Here is a 23,048-nt window from a genome sequence, read left to right on the forward strand (position 1 = left end):
TGTCACATGGCATGGTAGTCATGGCGCCCCTCAGTGGTGTCACATGGCATGGTAGTCATGGCGCCCCTCAGTGGTGTCACATGGCATGGTAGTCATGGCGCCCCTCAGTGGTGTCACATGGCATGGTAGTCATGGCGCCCCTCTGTGGTGTCACATGGCATGGTAGTCATGGCGCCCCTCAGTGGTGTCACATGGCATGGTAGTCATGGCGCCCCTCAGTGGTGTCACATGACATGGTAGTCATGGCGCCCCTCAGTGGTGTCACATGGCATGGTAGTCATGGCGCCCCTCAGTGGTCACATGGCATGGTAGTCATGGCGCCCCTCAGTGGTGTCACATGACATTGCAAGTGGAGTTTGAACAAAATAGCAGAAGAACTTTTAAACAATCTACATTGACAGTAAGAGAGACATACATTTTATTTATGATATTTAAAACAATCACAACTGGGGTGTTTTAAATGTTATCATTTAGCTTTGAGAAGAGCATTGACTGGGGGGGGGGGGGGACTGAAAGCAAACACAAACAAGGTAGAAACCTGATGAATGTTAATCTAATGTCATTACTATTAGTGCACATACAGCACTACGAGGATGTTGAACAGCATTGCTCAGTGTGAACAGAAGTAGTAAAGACTTCATTGTTTTTAGTAACGTGACATACTGAAGCATAACTACAAAGGTGAGGTGGGGGGTGGGGTTTGTAAAGCCCGACCCAGAGCAAAGGAAAAACCATATTCAGAGAACTTTGCCCGTGTTCACAAGTCTCAGAGAAAGACGGCTGATCTAGGATCAGTGTAGCCTTTTAGATCGTATTGAATTCTATTATATGGACAAGTGGGACCTGGATCAACAGCACAAACCCATTTGTTTTGAATTCCGGCCCTTTTGCCTTACTTGAAATTGATCCAACGGTAATCCTGTGAGGTTAGAGAGAGTAGACATGCAAAATAACCATTCTTGACTGTTTTTTTTTAATGTCACTACTAGCATCAAACATTCAGCATCTGAAATGGCACCCTATTCTCTATATAGTGTACTACTTTAGACCAGGGCTCAATAGAACCCTATTCCCTATATAGTGCACTACTTTTGACCAGACGCCCTATAGAACCATATTCCCTATATAGTGCACTTTTTTTGACCATTGGCCCTAGAAGAATAGGGTACCATTTTGGACCGTAACAGCCCGTACTGTTCAGTGTGCCGGTGTAGCGGGTAGTACACTGATATGTGTTTTCCTAATCACTTTACAGGCGTGTTCCTGTCATACAAGGTCATGAACATTAACTAAGCAGCCCTGATGTTTAATGTTTAAACATCGACAGCACAGTTGTGTTCATTATGAACACACCCGTTAGTACCATGGTGGATACGAGGAGATATGGAGTTAAATTAGTGCCAGAATGTTTTTTTGTTTGTTGTTGCAGTAATTTAAACGCCATAGAAAAACAATCATGATGTGCTCATCATGGAATATTGTGCTCCGGTGACCAGACATGGGTTCAAAAACTACCGGACTAGATTAAGCTTTCCTGACACAATGTAATCAATAACATAAGTTCAACAATGTGAGCCCCCCCCCCCCCATGAATGGCTGATCCCATTCATGTTATGTTTCCCTGGCTGATCCCATTCATGTTGTGTTTCCCTGGCTGATCCCATTCACGTTATATGTGTTTCCCTGGCTGATCCCATTCACGTTATATGTGTTTCCCTGGCTGATCCCATTCACGTTATATGTGTTTCCCTGGCTGATCCCATTCACGTTATATGTGTTTCCCTGGCTGATCCCATTCACGTTATATTTCCCTGGCTGATCCCATTCATGTTATGTTTCCCTGGCTGATCCCATTCATGTTATGTTTCCCTGGCTGATCCCATTCACGTTATGTTTCCCTGGCTGATCCCATTCATATTATATTTGTTTCCCTGACTGATCCCATTCACGTTATATTTGTTTCCCTGGCTGATCCCATTCGTGTTATATGTGTTTCCTTTGCCACTTCAACCTGCCATCATCCCAACACAACAGGAAAGAACACAAACACCTACTTAAAATCATTTAGAATAGAAATTGCATTATCTTAAGATAGATAAAGGGCAATCCCCAAAGATGGAAAATATATATACACTATAAAAGAAAAAGTCCACGTTGTTAGTGACCCTTCAATTCATAACTAAACAAGTACCACTTGATTCACAGGACCAACAGGTATTTACAGATCTCACATCCTAGTTGTTCCTTATGAAAACACTTTGAGAGAGAAAGGTCAAGAAACGGTTTCACCGTGTTGTAGTAGTGGACCACAGGGTCTTAGAACTCGAGGAACCCACAACTGGCTTCCAAAAAAGGTTCTAGAAGGTGTTCTAATGATTCTAGATTACACTGTGTGTAAATTCTGTAGCAGTTCTTGAAAATGAGTTTCAGATCATAAGGTGAATGCACCAATTTGTAAGTCGCTCTGGATAAGAGCGTCTGCTAAATGACTTAAGTGTAATGTAAATGTATAAAAGGTCAAGGTGGATCAGATCAGTTAGCTGCTGCTGCGTCCACCTGTCTGGGCCAGTTCTCCTCTTCAATACCAGAGTCATAGTCCTCCTCTGCTGCCTCTTTCACTGGAGCCCTGGTAATATAAAAGTTACATTTTAAGCATTTAGCAAACACTCTTTGGGTTAGGTATGCGCACACAGACAGAGACAGAGTATTAGTGGTTGTGGAGCCATGGTACGGTCTGTGGAGATGTTGGGAACATGACTGAAACCTGACCCTGAAGTTCCCATGTACTCAGTGTTCTGTTCTTAACATACAGTACCAGTCAAAAGTTGACACACCTACTCATTCAAGGGTTTTTCTGAATTTTTAAAACTATTTTCTACATTGTCGAATAATAGTGAAGAAATAGCAAAACTATTAAATAACATATGGAATCACGTAGTAACCCAAAAAAGTGTTGTAAAATCTATTTTGATTTGTTGTTTGTTTGATTTGAGATTCTGCAAAGTAAGCACCCTTTCCATTGATGACACCTTTGCACACTCCTGGCATTCTCTTAACCAGCTTCATGAGGTAGTCACCTGGAATGCATGTCAATTAACAGGTGTGCCTTTTTAAAAGTACATTTTGTGGAATTTCTTTCCTTCTTAATGCATTTAAGCCAATCAGTTGTGTTGTGACAAGGTAGGGGTGGTATACAGAAGATAGCCCTATTTGGTAAAAGACCAAGTCCATATTATGGCAAGAACTGCTAAAATACGCAAAGAGAAACGACAGTCCATCATTACTTTAAGACATGAAGGTCAATTCGGAAAATGTCAATAACTTTTGAACGTTTCTTCAAGTGCAGTCACAAAAAACATGAAGTGCTATGATGAAACTGGCTCTCATGAGGACCGCCACAGGGAAAGAAGACCCAGAGTTACCTCAGCTGCAGAGGATAAGTTCATTAGAGTTACCAGCCTCAGCAATTGCAGCCTAAATAAACGCTTCACAGAGTTCAAGTAACAGACACATCACAACATCAACTGTAAAGAGGAGACTGAGTGAATCAGGCCTTCATGGTCAAATTACTATTAAGAATCCACTACTAAAGGACACCAATAATAAGAAGAGACTTGCTTGGGCCAAGAAACACAAGCAATGGACATTAAACCGGTGGAAATGTGTCCTTTGGTCTTATGAGTCCAAATTTGAGATTTTTGGTTCCAACTGCAGTGTCTCTGTGAGAAGCAGAATGTGGTTCCCACTATGAAGCATGGAGGAAGTGCTGTGATGATGTGCTTTGCTGGCGACACTGTCAGTGATTTATTTAGAATTCAAGGCACACTTAACTCAGCATGGCTAACACAGCATTCTGCAGCGATACACCATCCCATCTGGTTTGTGCTTAGTGGGACTATCATTTGTTTTTTCAACAGGACAATGACCCAAAACACACCTCCAGGCTGTGTAAGGGCTATTTGACCAAGAAGGAGAGTGATGGAGTGCTGCATCAGATGACCTGGTCTCCAAAATGTCACACTTTTTTGGTTACAACATGATTCCATATGTGTTATTTCATAGTTTTGACGTCTTCACTATTATTCTACAATGTAGAAAATAGTAAAAAAAATAAATAAAGAAAAAAAAAAAAACCTTAAATGAGGTGGATTCATCTTCAAATAATATTTTTGCAGGAATCTCCTTGCGAATGATTTTGCCGAAGATTGTATCATCGGATCAACATCGGATCAAGATCGGATCAACATCGGACGAGCTTCTCCTTCACGTCTCTATGGATTAAAAGGACCCTTTTTCAAATGTGTCCACACATTTGACTTGTACTGTACCTCTGGCACGATGAAACCAACACACTGCTATGGTTGTTATTGTTACTCAACTAGGAAAGTCATTTAATCCTGGCCTGGCGAGAGATAAATACAGCAATAAACAAAAAGACACTACGAAGCCAATAAAGTGACAATAAGAACCAAACAGGTGCTGACTAACCTGACGTATTGTGGTTCTGATTTGCCCTGGACGACGTCCTTGGTTAACTCCACAGACATAATGTCTGAACAGGGCACCTCGAACATTGGCTCCAGAAGAAGCTTCTCCTGTATTCAAAAAAAAGAAGAAGAAAAAAAAGACATTTCACACAGTAGTGTCAGAAAACTGAAACAAGACATGGTATAGGAATTAATTCATTTCCCCTTCCTTACACTGTCACAGAAGTCATTAGAAATATCACTTAGATTTACCATCAGCAACTGAATCCATTGTTTTGTATATTGTTACTGCTGATAAAGACTCAAATACCCAACTTCTAGGAACTGAGCACATTGTATTGACTGACCATGATGGACCTCAGGCCTCGGGCTCCTGTCTTCCTGTCCAGAGCCAGCTTGGCGATGGCCCTCAGAGCATCCGGGGTTACATTCAGTTCACACTGGAACAAATCAGAGAGAGAGAGAGGAACACAGGAAGTTACAACAGGAACCGAGAGGCAGAGGCAGAGTGATATGTGATATGCACATCCAAAGACGTGGGCTAAACATGACAAACACATCCTTGATAATGACAATATTATGTCTAGTTTGTGTCTGCTAAGTAGCCAGCAGTCCTGTGAGCAGCTGAGAGAGAAGAGAGAAAAAAGAGAGAGAGAAAGAAAAGAGAGAAAAGAGAGTGAAAAAGAGCGAGAGAGAGAGAATTCTACTCCATTAAAAAGCAAATTCAAATTGAAATACCTATTAAAATTTGGCTAAAACTAATTGAATATGTCATTTAACCAATTGCACTTTATGGCAGCGAGGTGTGGGGTCCACTTGCAAAACAAGATTTTATCAAATGGGACAAACACCCAATTGAAACCCTGCATGCAGAGTTCTGTACGATTCTCCTACATGTCCAGAGGAAAACTACAAACAATGCATTCTGCCTTGCATTAGGCCAATATCCACTAATAATAAAAACTAAAAGAAGAGCAATTAAGTTTGGGAAAACACCTAAAATACAGTTACCCCTTCTCATATCATCACCAAGCCCTGCAATGCCAAGAGCTGAAAAAATAAGAGAGTCCCCTCATCCAGCTGGTCCTGAGTTCACAAACCTGTTCTACTAACACACTGAAGCCTCAGGACCAGAACATCCAATCAATCAGAATAAACCAAATTACAACACAGTCAAAACAAAACTACATTGCTTATTTGGAAACACAAGCACAAACACAAAGCAAAATGCAGTGCTATCTGGCCCTAAATCGACAGTGGTTAAATATTTGACCATGGTTACTGATCAAAACCTTAGAAAAACCTTGACAAAGTACAGGCTCAGTGAGCACAGCCTTGCCATTGAGAAGGGTAGAAACCCTTATTCAACCCTTATTCAAGGTTTGAAAGACCTCTCTGATGAGAGTAGGCTACCCGTCCTGTTGGGGGAGGACGCAGAGAGCTGTGGGTTGGCAGCGCACTACATTGCTGCCTGCCATAAGTTGAGGGACAGTGTCTGACAGACCAATCAACATGCACATATCCTCTACTGTATGTTTATTGTTAAATGTATGGTTATTTTGACACTTAGTTATTGTTGTTATATATATTGTAAATATCCCAAATAAGCTTTGGCAATATGTACATTGTTACATCATGCCAATAAAGCAAATTGAATTGAGAAAAAGAGACAGAGAGACAGAGAGAGAGAGAGAGCTTGTAGATTCTCAGCAGTATAAATGTTCTTCCAGTCCTGAGAAAGGACTTTCCTTCCTCACCTTGTCCATGCTGAACAGAGCCTGGTACTGGGGTATGACAGCATTGCGTGGTTCTGTCAGGATACGGACCAGAGTTTTTTCATCCAGACTGTGCAGAGGCACCACCACAGGCAGACGCCCCACAAACTCCGGAATCATCCCAAACTCAATGAGGTCCCGGGCCTCCACGAGCTTCAGCAGCCGGTCCTTCTCCTCCATCTCTGCCACCATGTCCGTCTGTTCACTGCTGTTAGCTTGGTCGGCTGCCGCCGCCGCACGGCGACCCTTACCCATGTTGGATGGTGTGCCAAAGCCTAGGTACTAGAAGAAAAACATAGAGCGAGGTAACAACAGGTACTACAACAGGTACGACCAGGGAGGAGAGGGTTAAGGAAAACGCAAGTGGTCTAAAGCACAGAAGAAATGAGACGTCATCTGTAGAGGCCTAGACATTCATGTTCCATTGATGAAAATACTACATTAAAGCGGAAGTTGAAACAATAACATATATTTGTTTACATCCCTGTTAGTGAGCATTTCTCCTTTGCCACGATAATCCATCCACCTGACGGGTTTGGCATATCAACAAGTTGATTAAACAGCAATGATCATTACACAGGTGCACCTTGTGCTGGGGACAATAAAAGGCCACTAAAATGTACAGTTTTGTCACAACACAATGCCACAGATGTCTCAAATTGAGGGAGCATGCAACTGGCATGCTGACTGCAGGAATGTCCACTAGAGCTGTTGCTAGAGAATTTTATGTTAATTTATCTACCATAAGCCACCTCCATCATCATTTTATAGAATTTGTCAGTACGTCCAATCGGCCTCACAACTGCAGACCACGTGTAACAATGCCAACCCAGGACCGCCACATCCGGCTTCTTCACCTGCAGGATCGTCTGAGACCAGTCAGGTCAAGACCCTGGTGAGGACGACGAGCATGCAGATGAGCTTCCCTGAGACGGTTTCTGAAAGTTAGTGCAGAAATTCTTTGATTGTGCAAACCCACAGCTTCATCAGCTGTCTGGGTGGCTGGTAAAACGTTGAAATTGTTGCATGGTGGGTTTATATTTTTTGTTCAGAGTAGGTTCTGACGGGATACGACTGTTGAACTCATGAGGTATTTATTTAGTTATATTTTTCAAGAATCAATGGGTACATATTATTAAAATGGATGTAGGACTCCCGGGTGGAGGGTTTGGCCGGCAGGGATATCCTTGTCCCATCGCGCTCTAGCGACTCCTGTGACGTACCGGGCGCAGTGTACGCTGACCAGGTGGCCAGGTGTACGGTGTTTCCTCTGACACATTGGTGCGGCCGGGTTGGATGCGCGCTGTGTTAAGAAGCAGTGCGGCTTGGTTGGGTTGTGTTTTGGAGGACGCATGGCTCTCGACCGTCGTCTCTCCCGAGTCCATACGGGAGTTGTAGCGATGAAACAAGACAGTAACGAAAAAAATGTTTGACGTAGGAACTGCATTTAAAATTGACAAATGAGTAAACTAAGATTGCTCAGACTAGAGATACTCAACTGACCGAGTCTCTTTATAAAACCAGTGAACAGAATAAATAGTCAAAGAACTGCAGCCGTTTTTACAGTTGTGGGTCGATACAAAAAGGGGGGAAATTATATATTTTTCTTGCTAACCTTTTCATTCTTTCGTCTGCTGACGATTCTGTCGAGTCCGTTGAAGGCTCCTGACGCTACGAACAGGATGTTAGTGGTGTCCACCTGCACCGTCTCTCCTCTCAACTTCCTGGAGTTCTTCTCTGGAACGCTCACGATCGTGCCCTCCAGGAGTTTCAGCAGACCCTACATTCAAAAAACACACGACGTCAATCACTAATACATCCCATACCATTTAGGTAAACGCTCTCCAATAGGGTTGCCCAACTGGCCCCCAAAGTTCACAGAGAAAAAATATATATATATATATTTAATGGTACAAATTTCATTGTTGGATATAAAAGACTGTAAAAACCCAGGAAATTAGCTACAAGTGTCATCTGTTCAAGCATTTCCACACGTAATAGAAAAACATGATTGTTTACAAAATGTAATCAAGGTAATCAAAATGATTATGTTTTAGTCAAAAATGGGCTACTGGGCTGTAGCCGTGATCCCCACAAGGGCGACGGGCTACTGGAGCCGTGATCCCCACAAGGGCGACGGGCTACTGTAGCCGTGATCCCCACAAGGGCGGTGGGCTACTGTAGCCGTGACCCCCACAAGGGCGGTGGGCTACTGTAGCCGTGATCCCCACAAGGGCGGTGGGCTACTGTAGCCGTGATCCCCACAAGGGCGGTGGGCTACTGTAGCCTTGATCCCCACAAGGGCGGTGGGCTACTGTAGCCGTGATCCCCACAAGGGCGGTGGGCTACTGTAGCCTTGATCCCCACAAGGGCGGTGGGCTACTGTAGCCTTGATCCCCACAAGGGCGGTGGGCTACTGTAGCCATGATCCTCACAAGGGTGGTGGGCCTAAGTAAGTCAGGTATGTAATGTTTGCGATGTGCTGTACATCAGATATGTGAATAGCCATCCGTATACTGGCATGCTGCATGACACAAAGACTTTTCTAATGGATACAAATGAAGTCATCATTAGAGGCATCTAGGTGGACAGGCGCACAACTGTCGCTGTAGAATAAGTTTACCAAACATTAGGAACACCTTCCTAATATTTTGTTGCACCCCCTTTTGCTCTCAGAACAGCCTTAATTCGTCAGGGCATGGACTCCACAAGGTGTTGAAAGTGTTCCACAGGGATGCTGGCCCATTTTGACTACAATGCTTCCCACAGTTGTGTCAAGTTGGCTGGTGGACCAGTCTTGATACACACGGGAAGCGTGAAAAACCCGTCAGCATTGCAGTTCTTGACACAACCCCGTTCAAAGGAACTTAAATCTTTTATCTTGCCCATTCACCCTCTGAATTGCACACACACACACACAATCCACGGGGGCGGCAGGTAGCCTTGTGGTTAGAGCGTTGGGCCAGTAACCGAAAGGTTGCGAAATCGAATCCCCGAGCTGACAAGGTAAAAATCTGTCGCTCTGCCCCTGAACAAGGCAGTTAACATACTGTTCCTAGGTCGTCATTGTAAATAAGAATTTGTTCTTAACTGACTTGCCTAGTTAAAATAAAAGGTTAAATAAAACAATTGTCTCAAAACTTTAAAAGTATTTAACCTGTCTCCTCCCCTTCATCTACACTGATTGAAGTGGATTTAACAAGTGACATCAATAAGGAATCATAGGTTTCACCTGGATTCACCTGGTCAGTCTGTCATGGAAAGAGCAGGTGTTCTTAATGTTTTGTGTATGTCTGGACACTACTGTAAAATTGACCAAATGACTTTCCTAAGCTTGGGATAATAAAGTAGAGTGTTGTGTTGAGTACTGGCCTGCTGTACACCTTCTCCTCCTACGTCTCTGAGCTGGTGGATTCCAGGAACGCTGCCGATCTTATCCACCTCATCCAGAAACACAATGCCTGGACAGGGAGACATATTTACATTCAACTAAGGTAGGTCAATTTACTTTCAGTGCCTTCAGAAAGTATTCATACCCCTTGACCTTATTCAACATTTTGTTGTTACAGCCTGAATTCAAAATGGTTTAAATAAATGTTTTTCTTCTCACTGATCTACCCCATAATGACAAAGTGAAAAAATGTTTTTAGAAATCTTTGAATATATATTGAAAATAAAATACAGAAATATCTAATTTTACATAAGTATTCACACCCCTGATTCAATACATGTTAGAATCACATTTGGCAGTGATGACAGCTGTGAGGCTTTCTGGGTAAATCTCTAAGAGCTTTCCACACATGGATTGTACGATATTTACACATTATTCTTTAAACTCTGTGAAGCTGGTTGTTTATCATTGATAGACAGCGCTGTTCAAGTCTTGTCATATATTTTAAAACTGATTTAAGTCAAAACTAACTAAGCCATTCAATGTCATCTTGGGAAGCAACTCCACTGTCGATGTATTTTAAATTACCTTCCTGCTGAAAGGTGAACGTGTCTTCCAGTGTCTGTTGGAAAGCAGACTGAACCAGGTTTTCCTCAAGGATTTTGCCTGTGCTTAGCTCTATTCCATTTCTTTTAATCCTAAAAAATAAAAAATCCCTCGTCCTTGCCAATGACACCCTCAGTTTTCTATCACAGCCATTGAACTCTGTAACTGTTAAAAAAATTCACCATTGGTATCATGATTAAATCCCTGAGCGGTTTCCTTCCTCTCCGACAACTGAGTTAGGAAGGACACCTGTATCTTTGTAGTGACTGGGTGTATTGATACACCATCCAAAGTGTAATTAATAACTTCACCATGTTCAAAGGGATATTTAATGTTTACTTAAACGTTTTACCCATCTACCAATAGGTGCCCTTCTTTGCGAGGCATTTGAAAACCTCCCTGGTCTTTGTGGTTGAATCTGTGTTTGAAATTCACTGCTCGATTGCGGGACGTCAAAGATCACCTCAAAGTATGTGTGGGGTACAAAGACGAGGTAGTCCACTTTGACATTACGGGGCATTGTGGGTAGGCCAGTGACACAAAATCTAAATGTAATCCATTTTAAATTCAGGCTGTAACACAACAAAAAAGTCAAGGAGTGTGAATATCCTTCTTGAAGGCTCTTTAAATATCCCAGAAACACAATGTCTGTACACGGAAACCACCTCTTTAGTGACATAGATGGTCATTATATTGAACAGATTTACATTTTGTACAAATGTGATTAAGATCAATTTGCATAATAAGATTGCTTTGTTTATTTGAACCACAAGAGAATAGTGAATTCTCATCCGCAAAAAATTAATAAAAAAAAAAAACGAATATATTCCCTGCATCAGACTACTCACAATTTACAAAGTACTGTACATGAAAAGCATTACAGAACTAGATGCAGAAAACAGTGTTTGTGAGCCACCCACCTTGCTGTGCTTTATCCACAGAGTAGTTGGCATCCTGCAGCAGCTTGGCGATAACAGACTCAATGTCCTCCCCCACATAGCCAGCCTGGGTCAGGGTGGTACAATCACAGATGGCAAAAGGTACATCTAGACACTTGGCCAGGGTCTGAGCCAACAATGTCTTGCCTGGGAAATATAGTCAGGAATATTTTTTTGAATGGACATGAGACAAGGATATATTTCACATCATCAGTAAGTTGTTTTTGGACAACAACAAAAAATAGTTGACTAACCTGATCCGGTTGGGCCTAACAGTACGATGTTGCTCTTCTCCAGTTTGATGTCAGTGTGAGTAGAGTCTAACACGTCCCCGCCCCTCTTCTCCTGAGGAGCCTGCCGAGTGGCTTGCTGCTGCATGGAGGCTCCCAGAGCGTTGCCATGGGGACTGATCCCTGCTATCTGAAGGAGTTCTACAATGACAAATGTAAACAAAAACAGTCCTATTGTATATTTGGGTTCGGATTTGGCAGCAGGACAGTGGTGAATTCTAGCCTGGTGCCAGATCTGTTTGTGCTCTTGCTAAATATCAACTCCATTGTGGTGCTTGTCAAGCTCGTTTGGCATGACTGATTCCATAAGGAGTTGGCGAGAGGGCAGAAACACATTTGCCCCCAGGCTAGGGAAAACACATTTTTGGGATTTCCCCATCTCTCATGGCAATGTCCAGGCACAAAAACATCACTTTTCCAAACAGGATATGCAATGTTGGTCTACTGTGAGTCGTACTACACATCTCTACTGTATTACATTGTGTTATAATGTACGCTCAGTGTACAAAACATTAAGAACACCTGCTTTTTCCATAACAGACTGACCAGGTGAATCCAGGTGAAAGCTATGATCCCTTATAAACGTCACTTGTTAAATCCACTTAAAAATCCGTGTAGATGAAGGGGAGGAGACGGGTTAAAGAAGGATTTTTAAGCCTTGAGACCTGGATTGTGTATGTGTGCCATTCAGAGGGTGAATGGGCCAAGACAAATGATTGGCAGTGTATGGTAGTAGGTGCCAGGCACACCGGTTTGGGTCAAGAACTGCAACGCTGCTGGATTTTCCCACGCTCAACAGTTTCCCGTGTGTATCAAGAATGGTCCACCACCCAAAAGACAGCCAGCCAACTTGACAACTGTGGGAAGCATTGAAGTCAACATGGGCCAGCATCCCTGTGGAACGCTTTAGACACCTTGTAGAGTCCCATGCCCTGACGAATTGAGGCTGTTCTGAGGGCAAAAGAGGGGGTGGCAACTCAATATTAGGAAGGTGTTGTGAGGGAAAGTGTTATGTTTGTGAATCAAATCAACGCTACTTTTCTAATAACCAATTAGATGGGTTCATGCAGGTGACTGACTCATCATGTATGGAGGAATCCTCACTTGGCAGTACGCCCAGAATATTGCAATGGGAACAACCAAGGTATGTCAGTTTCAAGGTCTCAACTTGGGAGAGAGAGAGAGAGAGAGCCTCGTGAGGTATTGGTCAGTCACATGTGCGAGCCACCGGTAATGAATTAATTATGCTAAATCATGCAAATATAAACTCGTCTGTGTATAGCTGTATATAAGGCAACTTGTTGGGACTGCCCCAGCAGAGCTTCTGATTGCACACTGTACAGTGTGCAGAGTTTGTTGAAACCTTTCTATTTTAACTAGGCAAGTCAGTTAAGAACAAAATTCTTATTTACAATGACGGCCTACCGGGGAACAGTGGGTTAACTGCCTTGTTCAGAGGGCAGAACGACAGATTTTTTTTTTTACCTTGTCAGGTTCGGGGATTTGATCGGTTACTGGCCCAACGCTCTATCCACTAGGCTACCTGCCGCCCAGCTTGCTGATAACAAAGAGTGATTCATTTAAGATTGACGTCAGAGGTCCCCGGTGTTGAATTCCCACCGCAGTGTTCTTATTGTGTTGTACACGCCGTGTACAACACGTTTGTGTCTCGCGTTTTATCAGTTCGCCAGGCATGATATTACATCATCTAGGCTCTCTAGTTATAAATGTGAAGTATCAGTATCTGTGGTGCTGCATCACTGCAATAGGTCAAAGTTCAAATCTAAAAATACATGTGCTCTGCTCTACTGGGAGCCAGTGTGTATTCAACATCCTTTCAAATACTTAATATGGGCTTCCTGTTTGGCTCAGTTGGTTGAGCATGGGGGCCGCCCCCACAGACGTGTCACATTTCTGTTTTAACCCGAAACTGCCACAACGGATTAAATTAGTCAAAGGATTAGTGATGATTAGTTGACTAATTGAAATCAGGTGTGAAAGTTTAGGATAAACTTTATTTTAAATTTAAACACACCCTAAAAACAATACGTCATTAACAACAAGAGAAGTTAAATCTGTAAACTTCAGTATTTGTGTAATTCTTGAAAAAAATAAAATAAAAATTATATACAAAACAGAATGCTCCAATCAAAAACGTGACATGTTTAAAAACCGCCAATGATAATCCAGCTATGGTAACAGAGGACCAATCAAATCACTTACTGGTGAATCTGTACTCATCCTCCCGCCTTCTCATCTCTAGCTCTACAGAGGATGACAAAGTACTCAAAATCAACATGATCACAGCCAGATTAACACATCATCACTACAGTTCTGCAAGGAGGAATCAGATTCCACTGTTGTTGTTTGTTTGTTTGTTTGTAAATCATCAGCTTGTTAATAAATCCATTATAAATCATCCATTTAAAAACAGTGAAATGTGGGTGTAAAAGTTAAATCATTGAACAAATGCCAAATTACACCAATGAGAGCACCTTGAGGTGACAGACAGGAACTGAACAGGTGTTTCAGCACATTCTAGAAAACAGTGGTTGGGTCTTTGTTGCCTACTGAAATTTTACTATTCAGGAAGTAAGCACACTTACATTTTTATCCGGTCTACGTTTCCTGGAAACTGATGGCCGGGGTGACAATTACAAACATTTATAACAAACAAAAGGCCTGTAGCTGACTGAACTCTGCTAACCTCGTGGTGTCAGACCTACTATAGCTAACACACTACACTGACCTAGTGGTGTCAGAACGACTATAGCTAACAGACTACACTGACCTAGTGGTGTCAGAGCGACTATAGCTAACAGACTACACTGACCTAGTGGTGTCAGAGCGACTATAGCTAACAGACTACACTGACCTCGTGGTGTCAGAACGACTATAGCTAACAGACTACACTGACCTCGTGGTGTCAGAACGACTATAGCTAACAGACTACACTGACCTCGTGGTGTCAGAACGACTATAGCTAACAGACTACACTGACCTCGTGGTGTCAGAACTACTATAGCTAACAGACTACACTGACCTAGTGGTGTCAGACCTACTATAACTAACAGACTACACTGACCTCGTGGTGTCAGATCTACTATAGCTAACAGTAGATGGGTTTTACTATGGTAACTACCAGTAGTCTATACTATACTATTCTATCTAACACTAGACTACTGACCTCGTGGAGCGAGGCCTGTTTCTATCTAACACTAGACTACTGACCTCGTGGAGCGAGGCCTGTTTCTATCTAACACTAGACTACTGACCTCGTGGAGCGAGGCCTGTTTCTATCTAACACTAGACTACTGACCTCGTGGAGCGAGGCCTGTTTCTATCTAACACTAGACTACTGACCTCGTGGAGCGAGGCCTGTTTCTATCTAACACTAGACTACTGACCTCGTGGAGCGAGGCCTGTTTCTATCTAACACTAGACTACTGACCTCGTGGAGTGAGCGAGGCCTGTTTCTCCACCTCCACCTGTCTGCTCCCAGCAGGCATGTTGTTGTAGATTCTCTTGTAGTGATTATACACAGCTACGGCCAGCACCTTCTTAGCATAGGACTGACCCACTACGTACTTGTCCAGGTAGGCATAGATCTGAAAAGACAGGTTCATTTGACATTTACAATAAGACGTTATAACGTGGTCATACAAGTTATAAAAGGAAAGGAATTGTTTCATATTGCATTATACTGTATCTCCGGGCTTTAAGTAAAGTTTTCAAGCTCATGACAAGTCTTACGATGCATTATCAATCCCCAACCCCCCCCCCCCCACTAAGAATTCTATATGTTTCGTAAACAACAGGTGTAGTAAAAAGTGTAATTACAGGTCTTTTTCCAACAATGCAGAGTCAGATAAAATATTTAAATAAAAAAATAGAAGCCTGTCTATTACAGAAATAAGGAAGTAGATAGCGGCACGTTTTACTTTTAAACTCGGACAAAACAGAGATGCTAGTTCTCGGGCCCAAGAAACAGAGAGATCTTCTGTCAGATGGTTGTAAAGTCGTCTCAAATAAAACTGTGAAGGACCTCGGCGTTACTCTGATCTCTCTTTTTTGACGAACACCCCCCCCCCCCCCATTTTCGTAAAAATTGCTAAAACAGGAAACTTTTTTGTCCAAAAATGATGCAGAAAACCTAATCCATGTTTTTGTCACTTCTAGGTTAGACTACTGCAATGCTCTACTTTCCGGCTACCCGGATAAAGCACAAAATAAACTTCAGTTAGTGCTAAACACGGCTGCTAGAATCTTGACGAGAACCAAAAAATGTGATCATATTACTCCAGTGCTAGCTTCCCTACACTGGCTTCCCGTTAAGGTTAGGGCTGATTTCAAGGTTTTACTGCTAACCTACAAAGCATTACATGGGCTTGCTTCTACCTATCTTTCCGATTTGGTCCTACCGTAAATACCTACACGTACGCTACGGTCACAAGACGCAGGCCTCCTAATTGTCCCTAGAATTCCTAAGCAAACAGCTGGAGGCTTTCTCCTATAGAGCTCCATTTTTATGGAACGGTCTGCCTACCCATGTGAGAGAGACTCAGACTCGGTCTCGACCTTTAAGTCTTTATTGAAGACTCATCTCTTCAGTAGGTCCTATGATTGAGTGTAGTCTGGCCGAAAGATGCGAAGGTGAACGGCAAGGCACTGAAGTGACGAAGCGCCCTTGCTCTCCACTGGGATTCTCTGCCTCGGACCATATAACAGGAGCTGAGTCACTGGCTTACTGGTGCTCTAGGAGGGCTGCATGACGTCGGGCCAGGCTTGAGTCACTGACTTGATCTTCCTGTCCGGGTTTTGCGCCCCCTCGGGCTCGTGCGGTGGAGGAGCTCTTCGTGGGCTATACTCAGTCTTGTCTCAGGGTAGTAAGTTAGTGGTCTGTTGATATCCCTCTAGTGGTGTGGGGGCTATGCTTTAGTAAAGTGGGTGGGGTTATATGCTGCCTGGGTGGCCCTCTCCGGGGGTATCGTCGGACGTGGCCACAGTGTTCCCCGACCTCCCCCTGTCTCAGTCTCTATGCTGCAGCAGTCTGTGTGCCTGGGTTCAGTCTGTTATATCTGGTGTAATTCTCATTTCTTATCTGGTGTCCTGTGTGATCTTAAGATCTCGCCATCTAATTCTCCCCTCCCGGAGGACGAGAGCACTTGGACCATGCACCTGGCTGTCCTCGTCTCCAGAGCTGCTGATCCACTTCCTGCTGTCCTACCTGGGGCTATGGAACCCTGAAACTGTTCACAGGACGTCTTACCTCGTTCTGGAACTGCTGTTTTCGACCCTTTGTCTCCCTCACCTGCTGTCTCAACCTCTGAATGCTCGGCTATGAAAATCTAACTGACATTTACTCCTAAGGTGCTGACCTGTCTACAACCACTGTGATTATTATTTGACCCTGCTGGTCATCTATGAACATTTGAACAACAATCTGTCCTTAATGGCCGTGTACTCTTATAATTTCCACCTGGCACAGCCAGAAAGGGACGGGCTACCCCTCAAAGCCTGGTTCCTCTGGGTTTCTTCCAAGGTTCCTGCCTTTCTAGGGAGTTTTTCCTAGTCACCGTGCTTCTACACCTGCATTGCTTGCCGTTTGGGGTTTTAGGCTGGGTTTCTGTACAGCACTTTGTGACATCGGCTGATGTAAAAAGGCCTTTATAAATACATTTTGATTGAATAATGATTGATTTAAATAATGACACGAGTCATAAATACAGTGAATAATGAATAAAAATAACATGGCTATACAGGAAGTACTAAATCGATGTGCAGGGGTACGAGGTAATTGAGGTAGCTATGTACATATAGGTAGGGGTTTCGACTGTTCAGAATGATGATATGATACAAGGTTATGATTAATAAGTTGACTGTTTATGGATGCGAAAGACCCTCAGTCTGCTGCTCTCTCCCTCCGCTGAGACTGACCCTCAGTCTGCTGCTCTCTCCCTCCGCTGAGACTGACCCTCAGTCTGCTGCTCTCTCCCTCCGCTGAGACTGACCCTCAGTCTGCTGCTCTCTCCCTCCGCTGAGACTGACCCTCAGTCTGCTGCTCTCTCCCTCCGCTGAGACTGACCCTCAGTCTGCTGCTCTCTCCCTCCGCTGAGACTGACCCTCAGTCTGCTGCTCTCTCCCTCCGCTGAGACTGACCCCCAGTCTGCTGCTCTCTCCCTCCGCTGAGACTGACCCCCAGTCTGCTGCTCTCTCCCTCCGCTGAGACTGACCCCCAGTCTGCTGCTCTCTCCCTCCGCTGAGACTGACCCCCAGTCTGCTGCTCTCTCCCTCCGCTGAGACTGACCCCCAGTCTGCTGCTCTCTCCCTCCGCTGAGACTGACCCTCAGTCTGCTGCTCTCTCCCTCCGCTGAGACTGACCCCCAGTCTGCTGCTCTCTCCCTCCGCTGAGACTGACCCTCAGTCTGCTGCTCTCTCCCTCCGCTGAGACTGACCCTCAGTCTGCTGCTCTCTCCCTCCGCTGAGACTGACCCTCAGTCTGCTGCTCTCTCCCTCCGCTGAGACTGACCCTCAGTCTGCTGCTCTCTCCCTCCGCTGAGACTGACCCTCAGTCTGCTGCTCTCTCCCTCCGCTGAGACTGACCCTCAGTCTGCTGCTCTCTCCCTCCGCTGAGACTGACCCTCAGTCTGCTGCTCTCTCCCTCCGCTGAGACTGACCCTCAGTCTGCTGCTCTCTCCCTCCGCTGAGACTGACCCCCAGTCTGCTGCTCTCTCCCTCCGCTGAGACTGACCCCCAGTCTGCTGCTCTCTCCCTCCGCTGAGACTGACCCCCAGTCTGCTGCTCTCTCCCTCCGCTGAGACTGACCCCCAGTCTGCTGCTCTCTCCCTCCGCTGAGACTGACCCCCAGTCTGCTGCTCTCTCCCTCCGCTGAGACTGACCCCCAGTCTGCTGCTCTCTCCCTCCGCTGAGACGGACCCTCAGTCTGCTGCTCTCTCCCTCCGCTGAGACTGACCCCCAGTCTGCGGCTCTCTCCCTCCGCTGAGACGGACCCCCAGTCTGCGGCTCTCTCCCTCCGCTGAGACGGACCCCCAGTCTGCTGCTCTCTCCCTCCGCTGAGACTGACCCCCAGTCTGCTGCTCTCTCCCTCCGCTGAGACTGACCCTCAGTCTGCTGCTCTCTCCCTCCGCTGAGACAGACCCTCAGTCTGCTGCTCTCTCCCTCCGCTGAGACAGACCCTCAGTCTGCTGCTCTCTCCCTCCGCTGAGACAGACCCTCAGTCTGCTGCTCTCTCCCCCCGCTGAGACGGACCGTCAGATACAGGCACCATCAGCCCAGTAAAATAAAATACTAATAATTGAAATGTATTCTCACTCAGCTGTGCCTCACAAGTAATACAACAACGGATCTATTACCGGTGTGATCATATAGCCTACCTCAACATTTGTTTATGTAATTTAAAATGTTAAAATGTTATGGGATGTATTTTCTCCATTGTTTTTGATGATAAGCCACTCTGGTAGGCCTACATTATGATCAAATAGCCAAAGTATCCTACTTGGCCACTGTTAAAACTGTAACTTAAAGCGGGTACAGCCTCAGTGTTCACAGTAAAACTAACTTAAAGAGGGTACAGCCTCAGTGTTCACAGTAAACGCGCTCTGGAAGTTGCACAGAATTTTCACAACGTTCAAGTTTGCGCTCAGCAGACCTGAAATGTTGTCAGTGCCCACAAACAATGTAGGGAATGCATTATAATTCCAGGTATACCTGCAGCGTCATCATAGTAATTCCTGTTAGAAGATAACCATCACATCATAAAAAAACAACAAACAAAAAAAAAACTGGAGAAACAAGAACCAGTTCCTCTTTATGGTCATTGGTGCACGTACCTTTTTGGGTGGCGGGGGAGGTTTCTGTGTGAAGGCCATTTTTACAGCCTCAGGGGGCGACTCTGCTTCTGTATTCAGACCCTTCTTAGAGTCCGTCTCAGAGAGCACCACGAAAAAGTGATGGCATTTCTCACACTTCACAAAACGTGTTGACGCTGGGAAAGAAAAGTAATAATAATACAATAGGAAATGTTTCACTTATCCGTCTCTGATTTCATACAATAGTAGTGACTGTGTGACAAGTCAATCATTTATACCACTCTGTCACGATCGTGTTGACATGAATGAGAGGACCAAGGCGCAACATGATATGAATACATCTTCTTTATTTACAACGACGAAGATGAACACGAAACACTTATTCAAACTAACAAAACAACAAACGATCGTGAAACTTCAAACGCAAGTGCACACACAAACTACTTACGTCGACATATACATATACAATGACCCACAAACAGCTAAAGCCTATGGCAGCCTTAAATATGGTTCCCAATTAGAGACAACCGAAACCAGCTGTCTCTAATTGAGAACCCATTCAGGCAACCATAGACTTTCCTAGAAAACTACACACCCATAGACACAGCTAGATACATACACTCAACACAAACCCATACACTACCACCAACACCACCTCTAACATATAAATACCCACAAACACACACATAACCCATGTCACACCCTGACCTAACTAAAATAATAAAGAAAACAAATAATACTAAGGCCAGGGCGTGACACACTGCTTTTTCCACAACTTGAATCTTTAGAAAATACAGCCTATGTGAACATCGTATCGTATCTATTTTATTTTTTAAAAGGTACTCACATACAAAGGTCTCCACATGTGTACAAGGGTCTCCACATTTGGGACAGTGCAGCTGGTTACCCCCCTTCCCTGATCCACCAGAAGAGCCCGAAAGTCTCTTTGCTTCACCGAGGTTCTTCTGCATATGATCAACACAAGAGAGAGAGAGACATACTATCATGAATGCAACACAGCGGGAAAAACAATGTAGCCACAGATAGGAGGCTATGTCGTTGTCACTTGTTGAAAACCACTGTGTATTTATTAGAAAGTCTATTATTGTGTCTTGTCACCACCAGAGATGGGGCCAATACCATTTCAATGATGATGTCACCACCAGAGATAGGGTCAATTCCATTTCAATTATGTCACCACCAGAGATGGTGTCAATTCCATTTCAATTATGATGTCACCACCAGAGATGGGGTCAATTCCATTTCAATTATGATGTCACCACCAGAGATGCGGTCAATTCCATTTCAATTATGATGTCACCACCAGAGATGCGGTCAATTCCATTTCAATTATGATGTCACCACCAGAGATGCGGTCAATTCCATTTCAATTATGATGTCACCACCAGAGATGCGGTCAATTCCATTTCAATTATGATGTCACCACCAGAGATGGGGTCAATTCCATTTCAATTATGATGTCACCACCAGAGATGGTGTCAATTCCATTTCAATTATGATGTCACCACCAGAGATGGGGTCAATTCCATTTCAATTATGATGTCACCACCAGAGATGGGGTCAATTCAATCAATATGTCACCACTTAGCATAAACAGATCTGGGAACAAGCCATCTTGCCACGTTGTTATGTCATGTTTGGCAATGACCATAGGAGTTGGCGAGACAGCACAAACAGATCTGGGTCCAAGCTAGTCACCACTGGGTGATTCATTCTGTAAAGCAGGCAAACAGATATGTTCTAATCCAGTGGAATCACGTTTACCTTTCCACCATCGTTGGATCCATCCTTGGTTGTTCCATCTTTAGCAACGAAACATACTGCCGTTTCATGGAAGGACCTCACTCGGACTCTGGGAGGTAGGTGAGCTTCACAAGAACTAGGTCTGCTCAAAGCATAGAGTTGAATACGAGAACAAGACAGTCCTGTACAACAGAAACACCATGCAACCAAATGTTTAGGCCTATGTTATAATAAACATAAACTTGTACTTTTTATTTTATTTCTGGATGGCCATGATTCATATATTAGGTCAGGCCAACTTCCCCGTTCCATAGTTATAGAATGAGTCATTCTAATCCTATGCCTTGTTCCCTTTTTCCATCAGCCAATCGTTAGATCAGCCTTTCCCGGAAATCATTCATTATGACGTAGCCTACGGTGTTGTTTACAATGTCAACATCAACATTTGGTATTACGGAAATATGGCTAGCTGCCACCTAATGTGCGCTACATTTGTGACATTGCACACAATTCTCACACCAAATGTATCAATGAATACAACAGGACCCGTTTTCAAAAACTACTTAACGAGGTCAATGTCACGTAGTTTATCTAAAGACGCGTTTAGATTAACGTTACTGTAGTTAACTTGACAATTTATAAAGATTGCAAAGTGTTCTTACCTCTGTGTGCTGAATTCAAGAATATCCTCACGGCCGATGTACATGTACAGGACATACTTTAGTCAAGGTCTAGCAAATAAACACAGATAAACAGGATTAACTAACCAGCATGAATCAACCCGGGCAGCTGTTAGGTACTGTAGTTACCTAGGACATAGTTAAGTAGCTAGCAAAGTAACGTTACAACACAAATCTGACGGAACTAAACTCCCTACTAACGATACAGCTAACTAGTTATTCAGTTTCACCCGTCAACAAGTAGCGGGCTCAGCTACGTGACTTACAAGCTATTATACAAACAACACCCCTAGAGCTGGAAGGCCAAGGCCGGACTTGGAAGCCCGTGGGGCAGCTAGTTAGCTTATGTTAGCTAGCAAACGCCGCTAGCGACAGAAAAACAAGTGAGCATTCCGGAAAATAGGTAATTTTACTAGCTAGCCGGTGAAACATAACTAAACATGTCAACTGGCTAACGTTAGCTATGTGACCTGTTTAAGAGACGCAAAATGTGGCTTAACAATATAGTTTGCTAGCCAGCTAACTTTACCTTTCGACTCGTAAAGGAGCACGATGGAACCAAAACAAGTATCGACAGTTTCTTCCCGGAGCACAATTTCGTCGAGTCACTGCGACTCTGTAGGGTAGCAGGTCAACGATGTGATTCATACCAATGTGTCACCGTCCAGGTAGCATGGGGTAAACCGCTCCTACTCATGCCGCGTTTACGTGCTAGTCGGAACTAGGAAATTCCAGACTCGCTGATTCGTTAGACTCCACACGTGTATAACTACAGCACGGATAGGTTTCCAACCTCATAACTAGCTAGTAATCCATTTCAGGCTTTCACTCACGTTAGAGTAGCTAGCTTGTATAACTATCTTTGCTGGCATGGTTGGTAGACTTTAGAAAAGCAACCAACAACGAAAATGTACTGAATAAGACTCACAGTCCTTTCAATATTTTATCAGAGAAGCATATTTTGTTTATTTAAAAAAAAAAAAAAAAAAAACACCAGTCAGGAGGATACAGACAGCTCAAACAAGAGATATTCAGAAATAGAATTAAGTATAATGTTTGAAAAATGCAATATTCTCCAATTTAAGGATGGGGCCTAGACCCCACCCCAATAGGCACTGGCACCACGAGGGGGCAAAAAGGGGCCGAGCCCCCTCAGTTTTAGTTTTATGTCCCTGTATAAAACTAGCAATAAAGTTCAAATAATTGAGTGCCAGGTTGGCGCAAAATCTGTATCTCCGCTACGCCAGCACAATGGAAAGAGCATGCCACGGTGTGTGTAGGAGGACTA

At 44.0% G+C, this 23,048-nt stretch overlaps 1 protein-coding gene across 2 annotated transcripts; it reads right to left on the reverse strand.

Moving 5' to 3' along the window:
• Nucleotides 1-394: 394 nt before the first annotated feature.
• Nucleotides 395-22,531, reverse strand: LOC129861953 (ATP-dependent Clp protease ATP-binding subunit clpX-like, mitochondrial). 2 transcript variants are annotated; one of them, XM_055933183.1, is made up of 15 exons: nt 22,290-22,531; nt 21,743-21,811; nt 21,102-21,262; nt 20,164-20,281; nt 19,338-19,492; nt 14,939-15,095; nt 13,711-13,752; nt 11,452-11,628; nt 11,180-11,344; nt 9,635-9,723; nt 7,878-8,042; nt 6,245-6,544; nt 4,835-4,927; nt 4,489-4,595; nt 395-2,626 (listed from the first exon to the last, which is right to left on the reverse strand). In XM_055933183.1, the coding sequence occupies exons 2-15, from the start codon at nt 21,795-21,797 to the stop codon at nt 2,533-2,535; spliced, it is 1,878 nt and encodes a 625-aa protein (XP_055789158.1). In that variant the 5' UTR covers nt 21,798-21,811; nt 22,290-22,531; the 3' UTR covers nt 395-2,532. The 2 variants fall into 2 exon arrangements, with proteins under 2 accessions (XP_055789158.1, XP_055789159.1); XM_055933184.1 differs by lacking the exon at nt 22,290-22,531 and adding an exon at nt 22,027-22,125.
• Nucleotides 22,532-23,048: the final 517 nt, after the last annotated feature.

Source organism: Salvelinus fontinalis, chromosome 9 (assembly GCF_029448725.1).
Source record: "Salvelinus fontinalis isolate EN_2023a chromosome 9, ASM2944872v1, whole genome shotgun sequence".
Taxonomy (NCBI): Eukaryota; Metazoa; Chordata; class Actinopteri; order Salmoniformes; family Salmonidae; genus Salvelinus; species Salvelinus fontinalis.

Coding starts and splice junctions, on each gene's coding strand:
- LOC129861953 (XM_055933183.1), bottom strand. CDS start 21,797: ATGTCCTGTACATGTACATCGGCCGTGAGGATATTCTTGAATTCAGCA. Junction 20,282..21,101: donor GATCCAACGATGGTGGAAAG/GTAAACGTGATT, acceptor GATCATATGCAG/AAGAACCTCGGTGAAGCAAA. Junction 4,928..6,244: donor CTCTGTTCAGCATGGACAAG/GTGAGGAAGGAA, acceptor GATTTGTTCCAG/TGTGAACTGAATGTAACCCC.